The sequence below is a fragment of the Zerene cesonia genome, chromosome 27 (genome assembly GCF_012273895.1).
Source record: "Zerene cesonia ecotype Mississippi chromosome 27, Zerene_cesonia_1.1, whole genome shotgun sequence".
Taxonomy (NCBI): Eukaryota; Metazoa; Arthropoda; class Insecta; order Lepidoptera; family Pieridae; genus Zerene; species Zerene cesonia.
Window position 1 is genome coordinate 1714529 of NC_052128.1, and position 15798 is coordinate 1730326.

At 32.6% G+C, this 15798-nt stretch overlaps 1 protein-coding gene and 1 non-coding gene across 2 annotated transcripts in view; both read right to left on the reverse strand.

Annotated features, from left to right (window-relative positions):
• Window positions 1-5154: 5154 nt before the first annotated feature.
• Trnal-aag lies at window positions 5155-5236 on the reverse strand. The gene has a single exon. It is a non-coding gene; the product is annotated as a tRNA-Leu (tRNA).
• Window positions 5237-7622: 2386 nt separating this feature from the next.
• The window catches only part of LOC119837493 (glutaredoxin domain-containing cysteine-rich protein CG31559-like), a 66417-nt gene continuing 58241 nt past the window's right edge, over window positions 7623-15798 (reverse strand). The window contains exons 5-6 of the mRNA XM_038363089.1: window positions 11465-11530; window positions 7623-9349 (exon numbers count right to left, since the gene is read on the reverse strand). Coding sequence (XP_038219017.1) covers window positions 9173-9349; window positions 11465-11530 — 243 coding nt within the window. The 3' untranslated portion in view covers window positions 7623-9172. The remainder of the gene's footprint in view (window positions 9350-11464; window positions 11531-15798) is intronic.

A 15798-nucleotide genomic window follows, 5' to 3' on the forward strand; every position in this document is an offset into this window, starting at 1 on the left:
TTATGTGATGAACCTTTTCAACTAGAATAATAAAAAAACGGTATAATAAAACAACGGTAATAATAAAACAACTTTTCAACTAGAATAATAAAAAAACGGTTAACTATAAGGTAGATGCAGCTATGTTTTTTGTAAAAGTCGTACACATTTCTGAAAAAGCCTACTGTTATGCTCCCCCATTATTTATATTTATTTTTTGGGTAATATTATCCTTAAATGGTCACCAAGGAGGTGTAATTACATTGTTACGGATAATAGCGACTCATAAATAACTACATTAACGCTAATTTATGATCGTGCTCGTCGTAGGTATGAACATTATAGTTGTTACAAGTCGATTTCATTAATGAACCCAAAATATATCCTTACGAGGAAAAGTAAACACAATTTATTTAATGTAAAATAGCGATCAATTGGATATGATACTGGATACTGTTATCTTATCTTCAGAAATAAAAATACTTTCATTAACAGATTTTAACTTTCATAACAAGTAAGCCTTCTGCGTCCTGCCAGACCGAGACATCTATTTTGTGTTCTCTATCGGGAATCGAACCCAGGACCCTACGTGTACGCTCATGCGTTAACCGCTGTATCATCATCATGTTGATTGGAGTAACTCAAGTAACACCAATGTCAAAAAAATATAGATACATATTATAAATACAAAAATATCTACTTATTTTATGTAAATACATTCTATGCTCGATAAACATAACCCTTTCTGGCACAGTCTAGTAAAAAATAACGATCACTTAATTGAAGCGGTATTATTTCAAAACATTGTTTATCGTAACGGAATTATATTATATTATTTTTTGGAAAAACAAATGTTTCTGTGCACGAAAACAGCGGCAAATTCCGAGCGTTATTATTTCACTGTTGTGTCGGTAATTTTTATCGCAAACGGAAAAATGGGGAAATTGTGTACCTACTGAGAAAGTAAATAGCAGTGGCTGTTTGGAGTTAGTGGTAATTTTTTTTTATTGTGTGATAGGGAAGCGCTTGACTACCATCTCGCCTGCTGGTAAGCGTAGATGTAGCCTAAGATGGAGCGCGCTTCCCTAGAAGGTACCTGTTCCATCTACTTTTGAAGATCCCCAGATTATACACGTGTAGGGAACACAGACTCTGGAAGCATGTTCCAGTCCCTTGCGGTTCGAATAAAAAATGTAGTCGAACCGCTTAGTCCGGGTATATGGAACATCCACCATTAAGCGGTGCCTAGAGTCTGTGCGCCTCGATGATCGATAGAAGAATGGGGATGGCGGAATCAAGTTGTGTAATTCCGCAGCGCACTCTCCAAAGTGTATCCGATAAAAGCGATGAGCGAGGCTCTGTAGTCTTTTGCCTACCTCACCGTCACATCGTCGTCGTAAAATACAATATAAGATGAAATATTTAGGGTGTGTTTAATTTAAAATATGTATTTTAGCGGTGGCCAGGTAGAAATAAACAAAATCAGTCAAGTGCGAGTGGGAATCGTGACACAAATTGTTTCGTACAAATAAGTCAAAGAAATTGGTCACCCATCCAATTTATGACCGCGCCAACCGCTACTTAACCTCGATTTTTTTATCATTTATCGGTGACAGCGAAGTCTTAGTAATAACCTTTGGGAACTTCGGCTCTAATGTTTTAGGGTTATATAAAAATATTATATGGCGCAAATCGCTTTAAAACATTAAAGTATAAAACATAAACATGTTATTTTAATTATATTCAAAATATATCCACGCAAATCTATTAAATATATATGTATTTCTACGATATTAGAAACTATTAACAAAAATTATAATGCAATATAACATTCAATACCAACTTTTACATCGAATTACAAATATAATAACCGTTAATCATTTAAGCAGTTTATGATACATTAACATTTAAACACAGGATGATGGATTAGGGATCCTTAGATGTCGAGTAAACTTGCTACGTGATTGATAATCAGGCTTTATTATTTTCTCGTGGAAAAACCTGATAAATGGTTGGCAAGACAGAGATTATCACTAGTAATGGTGACAGAGGATAGACCGCAATTTATGACGAGCTGAACTTATAATGAGCGAGTTTTTCTCGACTATGTTGTTACAGTGTTACCAACCTATCTATAAGTATAATATGGTGAAACAGTTACAGTGCTACCAACCTATCTATGATATGGCGAAACATTTAAGGTGTTGAAATGTCTTGATTGACTTGTAAAAGTGCTCTGTGCGTTTATAGCTATCTTCCTTAATTGAAATGTTATGAGAAAAACTAATAAAAGTGATGCATGGAATATCATTTTGAAGGTTCAATTCAATAAGTTAGTAGCACTTTAGGTACGTTTGTTTGTATAAAAATTCAATAGCAACTTCTGCAAAACTAGCTTTACTATTATAACAAGCCTTACAAATATTATAAATATAAACAATAGTTAAAAAAAACTAAAAAACACGCTTTAACAAAAATCATATTTTGCAAATTAAAAAATGGAATAATTTTATCAAATTAGTGTATTGTCATCGGTCCTCAATAAATCTACAAAGTTTGAACGAAATCTGGCCGTTTGAAGTGGGTCAAAATCGCGCCCAAAGAAGTCGGTTACAAACAAACATACATACAAAAAAAGCGTGTAATAAAAATATGTTTGATTGTCTTGCTTTCGCGACGCTACGGAGCTATTTCATGATATGATTTTTGTCAGGTAATTGACTTCTTAGAGTGACATTGGCTACTTTCTACTGCGATCATTCATCTCATTCCCATAGATGTTTCTCGTTCATAGAGAGATCAATTTGTCGTGTATTGTTACTCGCACGTCCATGTAAAATAGTATATTTCGAGGACACATAATGTTTTATAACACATACACAAACATGTTTATAATATGACTGCAGACACAGACAGAATTGTATCCCTAACCCCAATTATGGTTGATAGTGGTTGCTTTATTGGATGTAAATTGCCTACTAAGGCTTTGAGGCTACGACGCTACCTACAGACCTGTGATATATTGCAGCAATATAGGGAAATGCGTAGTTCACAACCAGAAAAACACAAGGTACATTTTCGAGAAACATTCTATTGGAAAAAGTTGTTGAAATGCTTTTCTTTGCTTTATATTTACTGACGAACCGCCTCAATTTCGCACTGGAAAAAAAATTATTTCTACTCGACTCTCCTCTTGATTCAGTAAAAACCGCAACAAAATCAATTGTGTAGTTTTCAAGTTCTATGACCACATTGTGACAGAGTTTTTATATACCTAATAAGTATTTTTCCTTTACATATATGATTATGTATAAATTAATCTTACTCCCTTCCGTTCTTTACTTGTTTTACCCACATAAGTATCATAAACATAAAAGCTACCTAATCTGTCAAACTTCAGAGTAATTCATCAACTGTCATATTTATTGTCATGTAATAAGGATTATGGACTTGTGAGTATAAAAAAGATATCGTTCCGCTTAAAATTGTTTAAATTTTTATGTCTTGAAATGGAGTTTCAATGATTCACTCTATTGACATAAATATGAATATGTAATTTAACGATTTATTAAAATAGCTAATGAATCTATTTCTTGGTTTTGTATATAAGCAACTTACTAAATAAATAATTTCTGTGTTTTTTTTTTTACATTTTTATTACTACTCTTTCAATCTCCAGGTAATTGTAGATTTTTACACAATATAGTCAAATCCTAATAAAGCAATAGCAGTTACGTTTAATATTTTACACGATCTAAAGCTACCATTCACGACCAGTCAAAGTAGGAGTGAATACAAAATAAGGATGGACACTAACGCTTCGAATTGATGACGTCGTTAGCGGACATCTGCATGCGACGTGCTGAGAATAGAGATGAGCCGCCATAATATGGAATTATGCAGTTCGGAACTGCTTCAATTTAGGTATTGACATATTTAATGCGCCTTAGATACGTTTTTGTAATCCTTGTTTAAAACTTATTCGTATCGTTTTAATCAACCTTTTAAAAAATATGTTACACATTTTGTATTATTGTGTAATACTGCAGTCTGACATTATAGACAAAGTCGTTCAACAAAGTCGTTTTAAAAGGTAAATCGATGGGGGGCAAGAAGTGAGACGTGGGAGTATCAAGCCCGAGCTATATATATCATGTTGTAAGCAGTTCGGGACATTATATTGTAGGGGCTACCTCTCGCACGTTTTAATGTCGTTTCCATAATTACTTATTCAGTTGTGATTGTCAACCTTAAAAGGTGTGTAAATAAAGAAAGGATTGATGAGGGAAATAAAGGAAAGGGCTAGGCCTTTCTGCCGTGCGTTGGCCCAATTCGTGCAAGCGCGTGCTCGATTCCCATAATCAAAAATTATCTTTGTATTAAAATACTATAGTTTCTAAATACAAATTAAGACATAATAACATAATTTATATCGCCTTTGAATAGTATGTTGTACGTTCGGAATATTAAGATAAGATTTGTTACTTTTGCACTATCCCAGAACTTCGTACATTTCCTTTCCAACCAGGTTGCCTGGCAGAGATTGCTGTTAAGCAATAAGGCCGCCAAGAGGCGTATTGTATTCTTGCTGTTTTTGTCTAAGTTTGTGCAATAAAGCATTATAAATAAATAAATATATAAGGTCTGCTACCGCCAGCGGAAGGAAAGAAGTCAGGTCTTCAATTCATCTCTACCTTTCAATCTCCTTTCAAGCCCGGTAAATATCCACGACAAAGCTGCAAAATCCACGTTCCCGTCCTCGTACTATACTGTTCTTTCAATACCTACGGCGATTGTTGCAAAATAAATATAAACTCTCGTTCTACTTAGCGAACTGAACGTCTCGAACTTTCTCAATAATGTCCATTGTTTGTCGCTGCCTGCGCTGTATTGAGGCGATTAGTAACGTATTATACAAGCATATTGTTTCGTAGGTAAGTGCCTATACTGTCAAAGCAGCGGTATTAAAATTTCACTATAACTTATAGTGATACAAAACTTTAACGGTAGATTATCGACTTAATTTTTCTTCTAATATTGAGAAGAATGTAAAATAAAAAAAATTCACTTATCAATAATTATCAGATTTTTTTTAAAGATTTTAATTGTTTAGCTTGGTAACATATTTGAAAAAAAAAATATTACCATCGTGCTTATATAGAAAAAAAAAATTATTGGCAGCGGTGGGATTCGAACCCACGCCTCCGAAGAGACTGGTGCCTTAAACCAGCGCCTTAGACCGCTCGGCCACGCTACCACTTGGTATACTCAATGAAATTGATAATAGCATTTGGAGTAACTATAGTATTATTGATATATATAGCTTACAATTTTTTATAAAATACTTCTTTAGTGCGCACTTAACTAAAATACACTTCTCACATTCAAAAACATAAAAGTTAAAGCAAGATAAAATAAATTCAAAAGTGATAGACGTCAGAGATACATTTGATTTCTCCTGTACCAATATAAACAAAAAAAAAAAATCTATTCCGTCAGTATAAGATACATTCAATATGTTAATGTATTAAACATATTCTATAGTGTGATATATTGTAGTACAAAATGGTGTATCTAATTCCAAGTGAAGCTTTAATCGTGAAATTTTAGCTTAGGGGCTCATGCGCTAAATGCTGAACACAATAATAATTTAATCTTAGGTAATTAACTATTTAGAGGTACAAATAGTTTGGCGGGAAACTTTACACCTGTGCACAGATTATACAACCTTGTCTTCGGATTTCGAATAGTTTGTTATGTAGGTAATCAATAGGTACTACTATTATTATAGTAGCGGTTAGTTAGCGGTTGTTAGTTTATTATGTCTAGAGGTAGTGAATTTGCATTATAGAAGTCGGAACCTAGGAAAACATATGCTAACATTTGTCTCGAAGATAAATATTTTAAAGGGCTTGGATAATAAAGCGAGCTCACCCGCGCCGGGAAGTAAGTTCTCCTTATTGTTTTTTTGTTTGTCCTTCTTTGCTTAGGGATGTTATGATATTATATTTGTGTATGGAGATAGGAAGCTAGATAGTGATAGAAGGAACTTACTTATTTGCACGGTAAAATATAAAACAGATTAGTACCGAATGAAGCTATTTTATACATAATATTTCAACTATAATTTACACACAGAAGCACAGGACGTACTATTACGAATAGTATATTATTTTCTATACATAAAAATTACATATAACATAATACATATCGCAATGAAAAATTTCACCACTATAAAAAATGTATATGCGTAGTGATAGACGTGATAAATTGTAAATATTTGTAAACGTAACGAATAAGATAAGAAAAATGATTTCACTTTGCTTTAGCGTACAATTTTATTTCATCACAAGAATAATATATCTCCTTTGTAATACAATATTTCACAGTACCTATATTATACGCAAAAACATGACAATTTTTAAAAGGATGCAGATGACGAGCACGAAAATAGTCCTTATTACATTAGCATAAGGGTCAGCCTTGTGACAGTTATAAAAACAGCTTAAGTAAGACTTGTTTTAAGTTAAATATATAACATAACAGAGAATCTCAATAAAATATTGAGAATTTGAAAAATTAAAAATGCAACGAAATATTACGTGCGTATTCTTCTAAAAGTATTAATATCTAACCTTTTCGTTAATTAAAGTAAGAAGTAATAAAAACTCAGAAAGCAAGGTATATAGGAACAAATAACGGTTAAAAGTTTGGTCGTAACATTTACTTGGTACATTGTTAGTTGTTACGGACGCATTTAACGCACACATACAAATGCCTGCAATCCCCGGCCCAGACGAGCCCGTTTAGAAAGAGATAGCACACTCGCGCCACGCGCTAGAAGAGTGTGACGACTATATTGATGGGGCTTTGAGCGGGGAACGTTCGAACTTCAATTTCGAAATTTGAAGGATTTCTTTTTATTTTCTACAAATTTGGCGGCAATTTCGTTCGAAATTGGTACTGTTTTTTATTCTAGGATGTTATGGCAGTTGTACAATGAATTGCAGATAGGTAGATAGACATTTGTTTTATTTTTCGAATTTGATGATAGATACCATGGTATAAAATCAATATGAAAGTATTGTTATGCCACAGGATATTGACATAGTAATCGTCTAGTTGTAGCTGTCGCGCGAATCGTGTGATATTGACCTTCCAAGCGATGACGTCATTCGCGACCTACCTGCAGCTTCCAGCGCGCGTGTGTGCGTGAACCAGACCCTGAAAGTCCTGTGTGTGCATAGTTCCGTTTCGCAGACATTAAACTTGACATAAGACTTGAATGTGTGCGTTGTCTCCACGTTTACAATATGCAACAGGCGTTCTGTATGGTAATCATTGATTTTACTTTACTTACTATACTAAAAAGAGGAATAAGGCTATGACATCACAATGCGTCCAGGGAATAGTAATTGTCTGTTAGATCTTCGTATATGATTCAATTGAAAAAAATATTACGAAGATAAAAAAAGATACATATATTTTTAATTATGAAGTTGTGAAAATTATTTATGTTAACACATAGTGTAATATCATAATACATATCATTGTGGGTTCACTGGACTCTTTCACGGAAAATAATAACTCATATGGTAACAGATAAAATGAACTGGTATATTGTACATAGATAAAAAAACACGTTAGAAGTTCAAAAATTTATTGACTAATAACATATTTACAATAGACTAATTTTGTAGTAAGTTTTAGCAAAAACCTTAGCGTGGTTATTAGCTGTAATTATACAGTTATAAAATGACTATCAAAAAGGGGAATGTTAGAAAAATCTAGTATAAAAATAAAAATCTAATAACTTAACTATCTTAGAAAAGGATTAAATTGAGCAGAGCGATTTATACCTAGGATAAAACTGCCAATTTACGATAAAGTCTCGCATAATATAAATATGAACTACACAATATTCGATTGCTTAAAATTATACATAACTATATTGTAATGCTTGCCACTACTAATTATCATTATCATTTATTTAATAATAATAATTATATTATCACATTTAATTCCAACCATCGGGCTCTATTTATATTTGTTAAGAAAAATTTAACTTTTTAATTAGAAAAATGTTCACAAGATTTTACCACAAGATGGCGCTACTGAAATTTGTAATAGCGCCATCTGTTGAACGATCGTTATTAGTCCTAATAAATCGCAATGTTATATGTATCAAGTAGTTAGATAGCTACTATCTAATTTTATCATAATCGTAAGCAATTAACACCATTATAATATCATTTCTGTATACAACCTATTAATGCTAAATAAAAACAATATCAACTTTTGTATATAAAATGTATTGCAACTATTTTATGGCATTTAATTTCCACAATAAATATGGAAACGCTTATACGCATTTCGTAGGTTACAAATTCTTAAAATTACATGATTATTTATAACGTTTCATACTTTAGAGTTACATTTTTGAAGAATTTTATTTTGTAAGTACACGAATAAATAATTTCGTGTAGGTATTTCAATTCGTTTCTTAACAATGCTCTTTCTTGGAAGCGATCTTTCGGCGTTAGTATAAAGAATAACGATTTCCTAAAATAATCCAGAAAATTGATGGATGATATAAGAAATAGTTGTTTTTATTGTTAAGTCTTGTAGGACATTGTAAAAAAGTTTAAATAAAGAATGTTTTGGAGAAAAATAAGCGAGTATTTATGAAGTATTAGATTTTTACATCATATATGAGAAAATTGAAGATTGTAGATTAAACTAAACATTAATAGCACAACCATTTAATTAAAGTAAATTCGGATACATTTTCCAGCCATTTTCCATTTTTAGGATTTTTTGATTAAGAGATAGGTTCAGATTCATTCTGCGAAACCAGAACAACACAGCAGTTGAAATTGCAATTATATCAATTTCTTAGTGGACTAAACTTTTTTTTAAGGTAGTTTCATCCCACGGTACTGGTACATAAAGTTCATTTTAACACAGGCGTATTTTTAATTTCATTCTTAAAAAACTACAAAAAATCTCGGAACTTAGAATTCATTTATTGACATCGATTATAATATTATCCCACAAATATCATAAGAATGTGAGACAAAATCAATTCAAAATTTTATCGAACAATTTTCAAATATCCAACAAAATTTAATACTCTAAAAACGATAGAAAGTCTAAGAGAACTCCAGGCCTTAACTTATTCCACATTATTATTTCAAGAACATGCCTCGCACTTTACAAGACCCACTTCATCACAATTCATGCACTTAAGGGCCACAAACTCAGCCGTGAAGTGATTTCTATGGAGACTCTTTTTGGAGCCATTGCAGATACGACACGGTAACAGGCGGAATCCACCGCAAATTTGACAGGTATTGCATGCGTCTGGACTCTGGAATGAGACATTAGAACATAAGATAAGCACATATACAATATAAGATGCAGTTATTTTGGTAGGAATTATTAATTAAACAGTTACGGATATGGCTTATTGAGTTGTTTTTAGTAGTTTAAATTATGCAGAAGGTACTCGACCCAGGGGTAAAACAAAAATTTTAGTCTGTTTCGTTCAGAGATAAAGTAACCTTCTGATTATACGAGTTTCCAGCCTTGTGCGTTCCATATGGGATCCCGGGTTCCTGCTAATACGCTTTGCGATTGACCACCGAGGAGGTTTTAGTGGGTAAAAATCCCACATGCTCTGTTATCCCCCAAAAGACAGAGTATCTTTTGAAGATTTCCTCCCGATAACAAAAAAAGGATAATTCTAAATAACTGTGTAGTACCGCGTGTGTGTATTGTGCACTGCGAACTGTCTTATAATTACAATAGAACTTCACTTCAGGTGAGTTCGTTTAATTATACTATTGATGACATATTTGATTACCACGTATCACTACAAATATAACACTAAATAGAAAATACTCGTGCTTATAACTTTTTGGTTATATACATATAACCAAAATTGATCAAGCAGAACTATCCATACAGTTTATCCATTCCAAACTTAGGAAGAGTGATATTAAAAATTATCATAAGTAAGATTATTATTATATTAAATAAAGTAGACTAGAAAAGAAAATGTAAAAAAAAATTGTGAATATGGATAAATTTGAAGATGTTTGTTGCTCGTTGAAACTGATCAATCTATAAATATATATCAACTTGTCATAGCAGTATTTTCTTGAAAACTTCGAATACTTATAAATATTAAACATGTTACAGAATCCGGCCAATGCATTTAAATACCATATGTAGGTACATTTAAAATTCAATTTGGAGCAAACAATATTGCATATAGCTTGTTGATATCCAAACATTGCTTTTGAATAATCAAAATATTTGTTTAAAACGATTTTCAATTTGGCCCGACATTGTTTGCATTTGACCATGTCCAATATATTTCGTGTAACTGCGATTTTAAATGTGTACCTATTTTTATTGCGTTATTTAAATAATAAAAGATGAACTCGATTATAATACGGAATGGATTTAACGAAGAGATGAAAATTAGGACGTCCAATTAATTTATTTTTTTGTAGACTGTAGAAAGACATGTTCGTGATCTCCATTCATGTGTATATTTCCCTGGTCCTTATCGCCGCTCCCTTCACCTCGGGTTTTTGAGCTTTCTAGAGATTTCGTAGTATTTGTGATTAAGGTATATATCAGTGTGAAACCGCCCTACACACTAACTGTCTCATGTCGTTCGCAAACAATGTTTACGCAGACACACAATAGTCAGCCCATGTTTGAGGGGCATCCATTTGGTGCGCACACAGCCGAGCCTTGTATTCAGAGGTTAACGTGTCGTTTGATGAAACACATCTAATGTAAACATTAGTATCATAGTTAATTGGTAAGTGATCGCTAATAGATTTAGCTATAGATTAACCCGTGTAGTAGAATCCTACTAATATTATAAATGCGAAAGTTTGTAAGAGTATGTGTGTGTTTGTTGCTCTTTCACGCAAAAACTACTGAACCGATTACAATGAAATTTGGTACGTAGACAGCTGGTGAACTGGAATAACATATAGGCAACTTTTTGTCTCGATATTCCGACGGGATTCGGACTTACGCGGGTGAAACCGCGGGACGCAGCTAGTACAATATAGTTCCGTCAATACAATATAGTTCTAAAGTCGCGTCGGAACACAGTGGGGTTTTTGTTGATAGGGATTCGACCTTCTCTTCTCATAATCCACCTCCTTCCCCGGGAGCCGTGGGTACCTTATGTAATGTTTTCCCACTTAAAATAACATAAATATAGATTAGAACCCGGGTCGTGTAGAAGTGTTTTTTTATTGACTCCGATATCAGGAATAAGTCAGTGCTTAAATCTCCTGCTTAACTAATAAGTATACATTAAGACTTGCCGCTGTCATTAAAATTATTTCAGTTAATATGTTTTAACGTAAATAATTATTAAAAAATGATTGGTCATTATTTGCATCTCTTGTTTTCAAAGTTTTAATTTATGAGAATGAGATGAGTTTTCACTTACCTTATAAGGTTTCAGCATTTTCCGCAATTCACCGCTCTCGTTTAGTTTCTCCACTGTGTCTGCGTCCTGAAAATTAAATTATTTCCAAAATTAAAATATATTATCTACAAAAATTATTGAATTATCATTAATGGAACTGGAATTTAACATGGACATCTAATTGTTAATACGATAATATGCATGATGCGCCATAATTTCAAGGTTTTATTTATTAATAAGAAGGTAACCCTATATACAAGAACGTAATTATTATTATTTATAGTATTATATTAAAATTCATCTACAAGATCAGCCATTTTATAGAGGACTAGCTGCGCCCCGCTCCGTAAGTCCATATCCCGTAGGAATATAAATGCGAAAATTTGTAAGGATGTGTGTGTGTTTGTTGCTCTTTCACGCAAAATCTACTAAAACGATTGCAATGAAATTTGGTACGTAGACAGCTGGACCACTGGAAGAACATATAGGCAACATTTTATCCCGATATTCCTACGGGATACGAACTTACGCGGGTGAAACCGCGGGGGCAGCTAGTATAATATAAACATTTAAGCTATGTTCTCTCTGTAATCAAATATTTTTAGTGCTCAAATAAAAACTATGAAAATTTCTCACGTTCTGAGGAATTTCATTATAAAATACATTACATACATTCTCGTCAAATTCATAATCAAAATGACTCCTACTTAATAATACATTACCTACTATTTCTATAACATTAGATAACGTATCAAATTCATTTATTTTTTCATGAAAACCAATCCGCAATATTGTATTTGTACCACTTAACCTCAAATACGATCCTAACCCTTTATTTTTACGAGTCTGAACGTAAAAACCCTCTTAATAAGAAATATGAAACGGAATCGATGGTTTTTAGTATCTGAATATGTTAAAGGTTGATAAATGTAAAGTTTGTGGTTATATTTGCCTATCAATATAATAAATTCAATATATACATCGCTCTGTTTGCTTGTTTGCTAAAGCAAGAAAACGGTTAGGCTGATTTCGTTCAGTTTTTCCTCCACTCTAATAGTAAAAAAAATAGTACAAAATATATAAACATTGTTATACGGATAACAACTACAAAGTTAACTTAGTGTCTGGAATGCCAGTTAATGTATCTAATAAGCCCTATATCCTCTGCAAGATTATCATATAGAAGAGAACATTTTTTATCTCAATCGGAAATCCAACCTAGGATCTTTATACTACTCAGGAAGCAGTCCACTAGAAGGATCTATCGTCTAAGATTCCTTTAACTGTAGACTCCAGCTGGTTTCAGCTCGCACGCTATCCAGATGAAATATCAATACGTTTTCAAACTATCCATCTGCATACTTAATTGACTTCCTTTAAATATTTTCTATACTCTAGACAAACTTAACGTACGTACGTAACTTCAGAACAGAATCAAATGTGGGGTTTTTCAAGCGAGATTAACTAAAACTTTTGGCACCTAGACGGAACTACGCTAAAAGCTATCTATTTATACAGCAACATTTCATTTCCATATCGCTTTAATACTTTCGTCCCTCGTATCTTTTAGTTGGTTCGCTTCACGTTTTCAGGAGTGGGTTTATTCACAACTAAATTGTTGAAAATTAATTCGATATTTAAATATAATATCTGTGTGCGCTGCGCTCGGGGGTAAACGAATAAGGTTTTATAATAAAATCGACACGAACTATACATTTTCATATGAAAGACTAGCTGTCCCGCAACGCCATAGAATATTGTTTCGACATATTTTCTTTATCGCTCTCACCTTTTAAACCTTCCACAGACCTCCGCGGACATATCAAGACCAAAATAAGATAAATCCGTTCAGCCGTTCTCGAGTTTTAGCGAGACTAACGAACAGCAATTGATTTTTATATATAAGATGATTGAATAAAGATAAGGTTCGTCTCTCGTCAATACCGAAATTGATATTTTAATCTATTGCATGTTTAACATTTACTTCAAAAAGGGACTGTATTTCTTAATATCTAATAAAAAATATTATTACGCAATAGATAACAATTATTAAACATTTTATATATTACTTGTATAAAATCATCATTTATAATAATTTCATTACTAGGAATGAAGTCACATGCAATCAAACTTTAATGCTGCTTCAAAATTTAATATCAGCTGTCCATTCAATTCTGTCCACTTTCAATAAAATAAATAATTGAAATGCAGTCAAAATATCGATTTTTTTGAAATTAAAACAATATATAAGAATTGTTGTGTTAATTATTCATTATTCTGTAAAATCTATACTATATATAATATGAATGTTTGTTTGAACGCGCTTATCTCATGAACTACTGAGGCGATTTCAAAAATTCTTTCACCATTGGATACGTACTGACATGACCCTGAATAAATCGACTTCGCCCATGGTACCTATACCAATAATTCACCTACTAATCGATAGATTTCGACACCCAATCGTAAATTAATAGATATCTGAGCTTATTAGAAATTTTTCGTAATAATCATAGTTCATATTCTGTTTTATTTGTATAATTTTTGAATAATTTAAGCAGAAACGTTATAGTGGATAATTTATCTGACATTGTGGCCTGAGTAGCCTTGGGCAGAGCTCTGTTACTACGAGCTCTGGATTTATTTAATAAAATTCTGACATTATTCAACAATCTACGAAGGGTTTTGCAAAGAGAAGGTTATATTAAATCCCTGTTTGCGCTGTCAATAGTTATTATTAAACTAGCGGAAGCAACTGACTTGTTACGAGTTAATTTGTTTTTTTTAGGTAACTCATTTTATTTCGTGAATTGAATTTGGTACTTTTGTACCTTCAAATCCCGATACCTTGCGTTCAAAAAGAGTTTATATATGTGGATAATAATTAATTTTATAAATAAAAATTAAGATTATTGAATGTTTAACTATAATTAAATCTAAGTAGTAATTACAATCCATTATAGTAAATATGTGGATCTATGTTACTTCAATTAAATTGAATTATTTTAGAAATGTTATTAACAATTTTCGCAGCGAAAGTATCTTATCAGGCATATCTAGCTATATAACTTACAAGCTGTGGTGGCTCAGTGGTGAGGACCTCGGACTTAAAATCGATAAATCGGGGTGCAAGAAATAAATAGATTTTTCAATTTATCTGCGCATGTGGACAACATCACCACTGCTTAAAACGGTGTAGAAAAACATCGTGAGGAAACCGGCATGTCCAAGAATCAAAAAGTTCGACGACATGTGCCATCTGCCAACCCACACTTGGCCAGCGTGGTGAATTATGGCCTGAACCTCATAGGAGGCCTATGTCCCAGCAGTGGGAACATGCATGGGCATCAGCCCATCATCATCAGATGGTGATGATATGACTTAGAACCTGCTGGTATAATCCATAAAATAGGCCTGCAGTGGGAATTACCAGGGGCAAATGATGAATATAATGAAAAACCAATTAAGAAATGACACTAAGAATTTATAAATGTCAAATGTTACTAAAGCAATAGGCCTAATAGAATATTTAAACACATGCGGTATTGCAAACACAATTAACTGATAAGTTAATTAAAAAATATTTTCTCACGTGCGAGATGCAAACATCTTGCAAAATATACGTCCAGCGAAGAAAGGTCCTTCACGCTGCTTTAAAATTATTAAATCACGGCTCTAGTATAATTGGTCATCTCTTAACTATTACGAAACTTTACTATCAAGAATAATTTGGTGAGAAACGAATGAAGGTTGGTTTTAATTTAATATTAAAGATATGCACGTTTTGAAAACACGACATATTTACATAAGAGTACGTGGTAGGTACACAGACAGTCCATTGAAAAATTACATTGAGGGCTGCGTTTAGAGAAAACTTCATCTTCTCATCGTTTATAACTTCTTTATTTATCATTTTACGGTTAAAAGTAATAGAAACAAAATTGTAGACTATTCAATTCGCTACAAATAATGTTACGTGTAATTTTCTGTACAATAGCTAGTTTCTAAGATACAACGCACAATTCGATTTTCAAACTAAATCAGCTGTTAAACCGAATGTGTGACAATTACGGGACGATAGACAAACAAATCACTTAATATCCAATATAAACAGTGTTACTAGGTTCAGGGTCGCTGTGCACGTGGAACTAATGGACGGCATTATGTAACAGTATGCTTAGGTGAATAAATTATAATACATTCATTGTTAATAAATGCTGTCACTGTTTAATGACATAACATATCATTATGCATATAAAGCTTAGTATATTAGAAATGACTTAAAAAGTTCTTTATTAAAAAATAGTTAGATGGTTTGATTGTCTAGTATTAATATAGTATTTTAGAAATAAATG